This window comes from Heterocephalus glaber, unplaced genomic scaffold, assembly GCF_053883595.1.
Source record: "Heterocephalus glaber isolate CG9 unplaced genomic scaffold, H.glaber_assembly_v1.0 deba00001523, whole genome shotgun sequence".
Classification (NCBI taxonomy): domain Eukaryota; kingdom Metazoa; phylum Chordata; class Mammalia; order Rodentia; family Bathyergidae; genus Heterocephalus; species Heterocephalus glaber.
The window spans coordinates 1,460,179-1,471,853 of NW_028258327.1; the positions used below are offsets into that span (position 1 = coordinate 1,460,179).

The following is an 11,675-nucleotide window of genomic DNA, read 5'->3' on the forward strand; positions in this document are numbered from 1 at the left end:
ACATACACTTATGGCGGGGGGCAGGAGTGGGCTGCAACCTGCTCTAGGGATCGAACACACTGCCTGGAGTAGAAACAACACACACCCACAGCTGGTGGAACAAAACAGGAAGACACTGCAGGAAACGAATAATGTTGTACTAGGAATGTTTACAAATCCAGATCTTAATTGACTATATAGCACACACATGGTAGTTGTATTTTATTCTTGTACTTTTCACACATAAAATTTTTTTAGAAAAACTGAAGGAATTTTGCCTTTGAACAAGGACAAAAATCTCAGGACACAAAAGAAAGCACATCTCTTAAAAGCAGATTTTAAGTAATTACTTATTGAGTATTAATTACCCTCAATATTAAATATATTACTCATTAATATATTTTGAGTCATCTTTATGTAATTGGTACGTAACATATCAATTTATTTTTTCCTTCTTAATAAAAAGGTATATTTATATAATCAGTGAACTTACAATAAAAAGTAAACAGAGGTAACAGGAAGCCTAAAAAGAGTCAACAATATCTTCAAGAAAAGTATTGCCATTTAAAAATACAAACCTTGCTGGGTGTGATGGCACTTGGGAGGTTGAGGCAGGAGGGTTGCCATGAGTTCCAGGCTAGCCTGGGCTCTATAGTGAGTTCAAGGCCAGCCTCAACTATATACTGAGAACCTGTCTCAAAAAACAAAAACGAAACAAACAAAAAGACACAAACTTTTATTGCTTTTCAACAATCTTTCCCATAATAAATGTTGTAAATATGATTGGTTCAGTAGGCCAGCTTTTCAGGACAACAGGAAGTGCAGTCTGATATGAAATTATCCCAAATTATGTTGATGTTTCCAGCATATTAGTGTGGAGTCCATGGAGCTCTGTGATAAAACAGGAAATCTCCCAGCAGTGACTTCCAGCCACGCTCCCTTTCCCCAGCCCGGGTCACTCAGCTCATCCACCTAAACTCTGAGGGGCAGGAGAGCAGCTTCCTCCTCCTCTGTGCCATTGAAGTTCTGGGGTTTAGCTCTACAAGGAGGGGGAAAGAGGAGAATCTTAGTATCTCTAGTCTTTTTAGGTACACATTACGATCACATTCATCACTGGGAATTTGTACCTGTACATGGTATATCTTAGTTCTTTTTCCCCATTCCCCTTCCCTCCCTTCCATCTCTCCACCCCTCCCTATTTACAAAAAACTTTGTTTCTGTTTTGTCCTCCTTTTCTTATATTTTTTCCCCTTCTTTCCTTCTAGTCTTTAAAAGACACCCAGTGCCTCCATTTCTAACAAGTTAGTATCTTAAAAAGTGTCTACGAGCAATGAGCCTCCAGGTGCCCAGAACTCTGCTAAGTGGGAGAATGGATGCGGAACAGTATTTCATTTCAATTTCCACGAGATAACCTGGAAAGAGAGAAAACAGTCCAAACGCTGGACATACCTTCTTCTAGAGTTTTCCAGGAGGTAAAACAAGCCCATCGCTAATCCCTTTGATGCAATGAAAGACAGTGATGAGTGTAAATCCTCAAGTTAAGTTTCTCCAAAATGTGACAAAAGTGGAAAAAAAATCGACATGTTACTCACACTAGTCATAGGCCACAAGCCTCCACAAGCTGCTGCCCACTCAAATCCAATTTTCTCATACAGAAATCCACCCGGCATTGGTCCTATAAAGGCACTAGCAGTGGAAAGAAAACTAAATGAGTATTAAACAGCGGAAAAAATAATTACTGAATTGAAGTCGCATGATCCCATAGTCACAGGTCTTCCTTAAATTGTTACTATAAGTACTGAATTAAAAAGTCAATTTTGAGGCCAAGGATTTAGTTCTGTGGTGCTGCACCTGCCTCACAAGCCCAAGGTCCTGAATTTGATCCCCATTATGGAAAACAAAACAAAACAAAAACAAAAAAAGTCAATTCTGGATGTGAGAAACTGAAGGTGTAAATGAGGACCAAAATGTATAATAGATATTGTGAAATAGGAAGAAAATGTTCAAAGGGGAAGGGGAACTAGGGAGGGGAGCAAGGGAAAGGAAAGAAGGGAAAGAAAAAAATGAAAAAAGAAGAAAAAAATGGAAACAAATCTTATGCAAATAGAGAGAGGTGGAGGAGTGGAATGGGGGGAAGGGGAATGGGAAAAATAAGAACCAAGATATATCATGTACAGGTACAAATTCCCAATAATGAATGTGATCACAATGCACACCTAAAATGTACCAATAAACTTAATGAATGAAAAAAAATTTTTAAAGGTCAGTTCTGGCTTAGCAATACTTATAAGAAAATAATTCTAGGACTGAGGGTGTAGCTCAGTGGCACAGTGCTTGTTTACCATGCATGAGGCCCTAGGTTCAATCCCTAACACTACAAAAATAAATAAATAAAAATAAGAAAGCAAAGAATAGAAAGAAAAAAAGTCTACTCAATAATGATGGAGCCCAACATGGCGATGCACAACAAGGCGGCTCCGCCGCAGATCCCCGACACCCGGCGGGAGCTGGCGGAGCTCGTGAAGCGGAAGCAGGAGCTGGCGGAGACACTGGCAAACTTGGAGAGACAGATCTATGCTTTTGAAGGAAGCTACCTAGAAGACACTCAGATGTATGGCAATATTATTCATGGCTGGGATCGGTATCTGACCAACCAAAAAAATTCCAATAGCAAAAATGACCGAAGGAACCGGAAGTTTAAGGAAGCTGAGCGGCTCTTCAGTAAATCTTCAGTTACTTCGGCAGCTGCAGTAAGTGCATTGGCAGGAGTTCAGGACCAGCTCATTGAAAAGAGGGAACCAGGAAGTGGGACGGAAAGTGATACTTCTCCGGACTTCCACAATCAGGAAAATGAGCCCAGCCAGGAGGACCCTGAGGATCTGGATGGATCTGTTCAGGGAGTGAAACCTCAGAAGGCTGCTTCTTCCACTTCCTCAGGGAGTCATCATAGCAGCCATAAAAAACGAAAGAATAAAAACCGACACAGGTCAGTGGCAGGGACCCCACCCCCACAGCTCCGATGACTGTCGGTGTAAAGGGACTGTCCTGGAATGAAAACACTTCAGGATGGACAGAAATTCCTTTGCTCCAAATGAAACCAGCTAATGTTTTAAGGGAGGAGTTGGTGGGCAGTAAAGTCCGCCTGAAGGAGGACTTCAGGACATCCTTCCACTGTTGCTAGTGCAGAACCCTAACCCTGACCCCAAGAACATTGTTTAATGTTGTGAATTTGGAATCCTTTCAGAAGAGAAAAAGGGGAAATAGAAATGGAATCTGTGTAATAGTATTGCTAAATGACACTAGTGTATATTGGGTAAAGTGGGATAGTCTTTTGCTCTTACTCCTGACCCCTGCCTACTCTTATGAGAATTGATTTAATGTGCCTTTAAAAAAGATTTTAAATACAAGCTTTTTTATCAAAAAAAAAATAATGATGATGTTTAAAAATTTTAAACAATTCTCAACAAGAACTGCATTGGAAAAGTTGGTGGCTTACAGAGAAATAAAAGGATGACAAATGTTCAAAACTATGTATCATTTTTTCTCCGTATTTGCATATAATATAACTCAATTGAATATATGTTAATTCCCTATACACAGCATTCCATTGCTCAAACATATTTACCCTTCTGGTATAATAAAAGGTAAAAACTAATAAATACATGAATGAATTTTAAATCTAAGACATACATTTTAAAGGATCTTACAAGTAACATAAATAAGACAGTGTATATGAATATGTATATGCTTAAGTTTCTGGTTGTTGTTTTTTTTTTGTATTGGGGATTGAACTCAGGACCTTGCACTTGTGAGGCAGGCAGTAGCACCACTGAGCTAAATCCCCAACCCTGTTTTGTTTTGCTTTTGAGACAAGCTCTGGCTATGTAGCTCAGGCTGGCCTTAAATTTACTATGTAGCCTACGCTAAACCTGGAACTTGCAGCAATTCTCTTGCCTCGGCCTCTCAAGTGCTGGGATCACAGGTGGGCACCACCACGCCCAGCTGCTTAGGTATTAAATTGGCTGTTAAAGCTACATTTTGGAGTCAGAAGGTGTGGATTAGAATTCTCGATCTGCCCTGTCTTTGAGAATCTCATATAACTTTTTTTTTGCTTTTCTTTTTTTTCTAGTTTTTATTTTTTATTAGTCCATGTTCCAGTACATAAAGACTATGTTCCTGTTGGGGTGTTGGTGGTGTATATGAAACATCTTATTTCTTTTTTTCAACCCCTTACTCCCTCTCTCCCCCTCCCTTCATCTCTTAATCCTCTTCCCCATGAGAAAGATCTATCTTCCTATTTCTTATTATCAATCCTTTATTTTGCTCTGTATTTATATTTTGTGTTCCTCATATAAGAGAAAGTATGTGATATTTAAGTTTATGTGTCTGATTTATTCCACTTAACACTGTGGTCTCCAGGTGCATTCATTCTCCTACAAATGACTCAAATCTATCCTTCTTTCTGGCACAGTAGTACTCTATCATATACAAGTAGCACATTTTCTTTATCTATTCATCTGTTGATGAACATAGAGGCTGCTTCCAAGATTTAGCCATCATGAATTGTGCTGCTATAAACATGGGTATGCATGTAATATGATGACTCAAAAGTGGGGCTTTCTGGATATGACTGGATCATGGGGGCATGATAGTCAGCAGTGGATTCATTCATGATGAGATTATAGCCCAAGGTGATGTTGGAAGGTGAGGGCTGATTGGAGGAAGTGGTCGCTGGGGGCGTGGCTTGGAAGGGTCTATTCCCCTCCCACTTTGAGCTCTGCTTGCTGCTGCCCCGCCATAAGCAACCTCCTCTGCCACACCCCTGCCATGCCCTCCACCACGCCCCTCCACCAGGCACCTGCCCTGGAGCCAGCCCACTGTGTACTGAAACCAGAACAGACTGCAAGCAAAAATAAACCTTTCCTTCTCTGAATTACGGGTATCGGGTATTGGGTCTCAGCGACAAGACAGTACCTAAGATACTAGCATGTGTTATTATTTGATTTGATGATGGCCATTCTCTCTGGAGTAAGATGACATCTTACAGTGGTTTCAACTTGTATTTTTGTAATGGCCAGAGTTGGTGAATAGTTTTCATGTATTTACTGGCCATCTGTGGCATTCTAGCCTCCCCATTCTGGGTGTAAAATGGAGAGAGTGTTTTCCGTCTTGCAGGTGGGGACGACACTCAGTGAATACTCACCCTGCCGACCACATGGCACTAGTGAGGCCTGATACAAGTCCCAGTGTACTTAATCCCTCTTCAAACCCACTTTCACTGCAAAGAGAGACATGAGAGTATCCATCATGGAAAGGAAAAATTGTATGACAGAGATACTAAGATAAAACAAAGAAAATCCCTCTAAACAGTGTAGCACACTAGGGCTGGGGATGTAGCTCAGTGGCAGAGCGTGTGCTGAGCATGCAGAAGGTCTGGGCTTGGATCCCTGCACTTAAAAATGAACAACCCCCAAAACAAAGAAACAAATCGAATTCGAAGAGATGTTTTATGACTTGTAAAATAATTTTTCTAAAAACACTTCTATTAAATCAGTTAGATATAGTAACACCATGATCATTTGTAGTAAATGCTTATGAAACACATAATTATCTGCTCCTTACATTGAGATGAAGATCAAAGGACAACGGGCACTTGCATCACCTGCCACTTAGCAGAGGGACCTTGGGCAGGCAACAGATCCCCAGCCATCCTGCACTGTCAGCGCATCTGCTCCACACAAGAGGGACAACTCAAGGGTTCTCCACTCCGCTTCAGCTTTTAAAAACTACTTCTACACCAAGGCACAAACCAAGAAAAACATCCATCTTCAACTTATTTTGACCATTAGTGGAATAATATTCATCCATATTAACATTTGTATGATCTTATTACTATTTATAGGATTTCTGTTGCAATATTTGTATTCTTTAAGCACACAATGGTTTAGAGGAAAAGTCCCTACATCCTAAGAAACTGAAAGATTCAAACAGCCCATGACATTCACTGCTCCTCACAGCGAAGCTCTTCAGGGAGCAGGCGTCACTTGCTACGCACAGCTGAGGACCTCCAGGAAGGTCAGAATTGTGCTCATCCCAGCAATGACGCCATTGAATACCAATATCAGCACCAGCAGCCACATCTGAGTGCAAAACAATTTTGGAAAAGAAAAACACCTTTAGCCTTTAAGAGGCACAAAACTTCCCACTAGGGAAGCCAGGGTCCCAGTGAAGCTGGTGTCACAGATTATGTGACCAGCCTCAGTCTCATTCTTGTCTAGCCTATTCCACCGGGCAAGATCATCTTCAGCTCCTTCTATCTGTGGGGAGTGGGAAGAACCCAGCTCATCCCTGTGATACCATCACCGATCACACCTATCCTGCCCATCACATGTTTGCAGTCAATCTGTCTTCTCACCATATAGAAGCCTTTCAAAATGGGTTGAAATATCAATACTAACACTGTTCATTCAGTTACTGGGCTCTGAAATTCAATTAACTGAATAAGCCAAAGAAGGGAAGGGAGAAAGGCAGGGACAAAGCTAACATGTGTACCAGGGTGAGCATGATGCCAGTTACTCATATATCCGATCTCATTTAATCCTTGTGCTGTATCAATGCTAGGGATAAGAAAACGGAGGCTCAATATACTAAATGGTCAAAAACTGAAATCCTTCACACTAAAGTCAGGAACAAGACAAGGATGTCCACTATCACCACTCTGGTTCAATATAGTTCTGGAAACAGCCACGGCAATTAGACAAGAGAAAGAAATAAAAGGAATAAAGATAGGAAATGAAGAAGTCAAATTGTCATTATTTGCAGATGACATGATACTCTATATAGAAGACCCCAAGAACTCCACCAAAAGTCTTCTAGACTTAATAACCAAATTCAGTCAAGTAACTGGTTACAAGGACAACACACAAAAATCAATAGCTTTCCTCTACACGAATGACAGATTCACTGAGAGAGAAATAGGGCAAATAATTCCTTTCACAATAGCATCCAAAAAACTGATGATTCCTAGGTTAGATACCTAGGAATCATCCTAACAAAAGAAATCAAACACCTCTCTGAAAACTATGGCACTCTGAAAAGAGAGATTGAAGATGATATCAGAAAATGGACAGACATCCCCTGCTCCTGGGTAGGAAGGATTAATAGAGTGAAAATGGCCATACTTCCAAAACTGCTATATAGATTTGATGCAATTCCAATTGAGGTCCCAGCAGCATACTTCATAGACCTCGAGAAAACAATCCAAAAATTCATTTGGAAGAAGAAGAGACCCAGAATAGCAAAAGCAATTCTAGGTAACAGAGACATGGCAGGGGGTATCACAATCCCCAACCTGCAACTATACTACAAAGCTACTGTGATAAAAACAGCATGGTACTGGCAAAGAAACAGACTTGAGGACCAGTGCAACAGATTAGAAGATGCAGAAACAATGCCAGACACACTCAGCCATCTCATCTTCGATAAAGGAGCCAAACACCCTCACTGGAGGAAAGATAGCCTCTTTAATAAATGGTGCTGGAAAAATTGGGTTTCAACTTGCCAAAGATTAAAACTAGACCTATATCTCTCACCATGCACTAAACTAAAATCAAAATGGATTAAAGATCTAAATATTAAAATAGAAACTCTGAACCAGTTGGAACAGAGGTTAGGTAGAGCCCTTGAAGATATCGGTGTAGGAAAAGATTTTATGAACAAAACCTCAGTTGCCCGGGAACTAGCACAAACAATCAACAAGTGGGATCTCTTCTTATTAAAAGGCTTCTGCACAGCAAGAGAAACCACCCTACAGTGTGAAGAGACAACCCACAATGTGGGAAAAAATCTTCACCTGCTCTTCCTCAGACAAAGGTCTACTATCTCAAATCTATAAAGAACTTAAAAAGATCAGACCTCCCAAATTTAAAGACCCAATCCGAAAATGGGCATCTGAAATGAACAGACATTTCTCAGACAAAGAAGTAGAAATAGCAAATAAATACATGAAAAAATGTTCAACATCACTGGTCATTTGAGAGATGCAAATGAAAACAACGCTGAGATTCCACTTCACTCCAGAAAGAATGGCTGCTATCATGAAATCAACCAATAACAAATGCTGGTGGGGCTGTGGGGAAAGAAGAACCCTGGTCCACTGCTGGTGGGAGTGTAGACTGGTGGAACCACTGTGGAAATCAGTATGGAGATACCTCAAAGAACTAGGACTGGAAGTCCCATTGGACCCCGCTATTTCACTGCTGGGGATCTTCCCCAAAGAATTAAAAGAATCATACCACAGTGATATAGGTGCACCCATGTTCATAGCAGCACAGTGTGTAATAGCTACAACTTGGAAACAGCCCAAATGCCCATCACCTGGAGACTGGATAAAGAAAATGTGGTTTTTTAATAAAATGGAGTACTACTCAGCCATAAAAAATGAGAAATTAGAGACATTTATAGCTAAGTGGATGCACATTGAGGCGATACTCTTAAGTGAAATAAATAGGACACACATGTGTAAATACCGAATAGTTTCTCTGGTGTGAGAAACTGAAAGTGTAAATAAGGACTAAATGTATAACAGGTAATGTGAAATAGGAAGAAAAGTGGCAAAGGGGAAGGAAGTGGGAGGGCTAGGGGAAAGGATAGAAGGGAATGGGATTAATAGGAGAAAATGGAAAAATAGGAACAAAATCTTTGTAAATAGGGAGGACTGGAGGGGTTGAAGGGAGGGCTGGGCAAGGGTGAAAAATAAGAACCAAGAGAGACTATGTAAAGGTGCAAATTTCCAATGATGAACGTCATTATATTGTATACCTAAAATGTACCAATGATTAGAATGAATAATCGATAATGTAAAATAGGAAGAAAAGGTCCAAATGGGTAGGGGTAGTGGGAGGGGCAGGGGAAAGGAAAGAAGGGAAAGGAAAAATGCTGAGAAATGGAAAAAATGGAAATAAAGTCTTTGTAAATAGGGAAGGGTGGAGGGGGTGAAGGGAGGGCTAGGAATGGGGAAAAAATAAGAACCAAGTTGCATTATGTAAAGGTACAATTCCCAATGAGAAATGTACTTGTGTTCTATACGTAGAATGTACCAATAAAAGAATTTTTAAAAAAGAGATATAAACAGCCTACAATTCTGATATTGGCTTCTTTGTCTTCACATAAAAGGCAGTATGTAAGGCAATGAACTAATTTTCAACAACAGCCTGTAAAATAGTTACAATGGTTCTTCCTACTGGAATTGGATTTTCTTATAGATCTCTCTCTCTCTCTCTCTCTCTCTCTCTCTCTGCACTAAACCAACAAAATACCAAAATTATAGTCTTCCATTATATCATTTCTTCTTGGAATAAAACTTGGTGGGTCAGCCTTCCTTTCAGATAGGGTACTATGGTTCACTTTAAGTGAAAATCAGGTTGGCAGGGACCATGTAACTGCAATCAGTTCACTTAGCTTAATGAAATAATAATGTGTTTCCTGTGCTCGCAAAACTGTGTTCTGATCTGCAAATATAGAGAACATTAAAAGGCGACCAGCCTGGATTCTCCCCTCCTGCCTTTTTTCTAACCCAGCCTTCCTCTTCCTCTAGATTCAGTTTCCTGTCTCACAGAAGTGTCCTCAAGCTCCCCAACTCAGCCATGTGCACCAATCTAGGTTTCATTTTTTAAAGTTTATAGATAGCTTTAGAATTTATTTCATACATGGAATTGTTCATCACTGGTCTGGAATTGTGGGACACATACAGAACATCTTATCTCTGAAAATGTGTATTAGTTTTATTTTTAAGAAATGGAATACAGTAGTAGAATACAAAAGAAAGAAGTTGCTTTGGGCTTAGAGAACATATGAAATCGCCCAAAGGGCTACATGAGCTGGCACTTCCCCAAACCAAATTAATTACACAAGAGGAGGTTCATCATACTGAATTGCTGCTCTTTTCCAATCAGGCTATAAGTGCAGTATTTGGAATCCTTCATTTAGCATCTAATTTTTTAGTAAATATTTAGGAAGTGTCTACTGGGTACAAGGCAGTGTGCATTAGAGAGATAGGCAGACACAAAGTTTTAGTTTGCCACATGAGCTCTGGACAGCTGTGCCCACACACTTGGCCTTCATTGCTTGGATGTGAAAAATATGATCAGGGTGATGGTTGAGTTCAAAGTATTGAGGCTTGGGGAAGGTGTCGGGGATAATAAGTCAAAACAAGGAGCTGGTGGGAGGGGGAATGAGCCTGAGGATGGTGCTTTCAGCTTCTAGCACGTTCAGCTCCAGATGTCCAGATGTGGGCCCTGCAGGGGAAGATAACCAGGATTGAGTCACTGATTTAGAGGCAAAATAGAGATTATGGAAGCGAATGCAATTGTAGTTGTCAGAAGAGAATACGGTGGAGAAAGAGTCAATGAGGAAAAAAAGAGTCAATGAAGAGACACTGCCAACGCAAGACACAGCTAGGTTTATTTTTGAGTGTCATCGGGAGAAAAGAGGAAGCATTGTAGGATCTTGAGTAGCAGCAGACAGAAGATAAAAACAGAATCATAAACAGGGCTTTGGGAGAATGCTGATGTCAGTAATACCACGTGCTTCCTCGACATCAAGGTGATGAAGATTAGACCACTGGGGATCTTGAGATCCATCTCCATAAAGGAAGCAGAAGTCAGATTTCTAGGATTTAGGAGAGGAAAAAGATACAGTGAGTTGTGATTCTTTTCTTGACAGGGTTGGCGGTAGAATGAAGGAATCAGTGAGCAGGCAAACTCATTTAAAGACACGCTGGGGTGCTGAGAATATACGTTTTAACTTGAAAATTTCTGTACAAAGAGACTGTGCTGTTAATTACAGTGGAAGGGCCATTTCAAAATTTTGTCACAATTTTCGACGACATTATAATATTTTTATTCAAAAGGATTCACTGTAGAGTGTCACAATTTAGCAGTCTCCCTAACTTTGAGATTTTGTACAGTAAATGTATGCCAGAGGTACCAATGCCAAATATATCACTTTAAAATTGTCAAATCAATTTACTTGCTCTCTGCAAAGGTGAATTTCCCCTTCCACCAGTCATTGAATTGTATATTTGGGAACTTTCAAATGATAAATCAGTGCCTACTTTCCATAAGCAGCTAAATCTCACAAAGATACATTACAGAATTGTATAAAAAGTTACTAACTGGATATTTCTTATTTTGAAATGTAGATGATTATAAGTCAGTGACATCAAAGGGACAAAAAAAGTGATAGTCTTCATATTTTGGCTACTTTTCCTGCAAAATGGGTATCTGAGAAACCAAGATTGACATAGTACACCAGGAGAAACATTTTGTGAAGTCAAAATAGAGAAATAAAATTACATTCAAGTGCCCGGGGATTTAGCTCAGTGGTTCCAGCGCCTGCCTTGCAAGCGCAAGGTCCCGAGTTTGATCCCTGGTACCAAAAAAAAAAAAAAAAATTACATGTAAGCTTATTAGAATGTGAGGGTAGCATGAATTGGTGGGAAGCTGAAGTGAAGCCAAAACTTAATGCTCTAAAGGGAATTTTTAAAAAGTAGGACTCAGTCTAGTATGCTAATGAGACTGCACCTGGAATTCAGTGTGGGGTACCTCTAACCAGAATGAACATCTAGAAAAACCAACCGAGATAGTGCAGAGAGGAGCAATAAGAATGATTAAGGGCTGGAGGAGATCATGCTGCAA

General features: G+C 40.1%; 2 protein-coding genes across 3 annotated transcripts; one reads left to right on the top strand and one right to left on the bottom strand.

Annotated features, from left to right (window-relative positions):
* Positions 1 to 696: 696 nt before the first annotated feature.
* On the bottom strand, positions 697 to 5,277 carry LOC110347421 (MFS-type transporter SLC18B1-like). 2 transcript variants are annotated; one of them, XR_002392052.2, is made up of 4 exons: positions 5,183 to 5,277; positions 1,572 to 1,665; positions 1,429 to 1,475; positions 697 to 1,018 (listed from the first exon to the last, which is right to left on the bottom strand). XR_002392052.2 is itself a non-coding variant. In XM_087187910.1 (4 exons), the coding sequence occupies exons 1-4, from the start codon at positions 5,194 to 5,196 to the stop codon at positions 952 to 954; spliced, it is 240 nt and encodes a 79-aa protein (XP_087044036.1). In that variant the 5' UTR covers positions 5,197 to 5,276; the 3' UTR covers positions 697 to 951. The 2 variants fall into 2 exon arrangements, 1 of the variants encoding a protein (XP_087044036.1); XM_087187910.1 differs by having other exon boundaries at positions 1,572 to 1,683; positions 5,183 to 5,276.
* Positions 2,407 to 3,417, top strand: LOC101725440 (chromatin modification-related protein MEAF6). The gene has a single exon (XM_004874562.3). The coding sequence runs from the start codon at positions 2,418 to 2,420 to the stop codon at positions 3,000 to 3,002; it is 585 nt and encodes a 194-aa protein (XP_004874619.2). The 5' UTR covers positions 2,407 to 2,417; the 3' UTR covers positions 3,003 to 3,417.
* Positions 5,278 to 11,675: the final 6,398 nt, after the last annotated feature.

Coding starts and splice junctions, on each gene's coding strand:
- LOC110347421 (XM_087187910.1), bottom strand. Junction 1,476..1,571: donor GCTTGTGGCCTATGACTAGT/GTGAGTAACATG, acceptor ATTGCATCAAAG/GGATTAGCGATGGGCTTGTT. Junction 1,019..1,428: donor CTGGAAAACTCTAGAAGAAG/GTATGTCCAGCG, acceptor CCCTCCTTGTAG/AGCTAAACCCCAGAACTTCA.
- LOC101725440 (XM_004874562.3), top strand. CDS start 2,418: ATGATGGAGCCCAACATGGCGATGCACAACAAGGCGGCTCCGCCGCAG.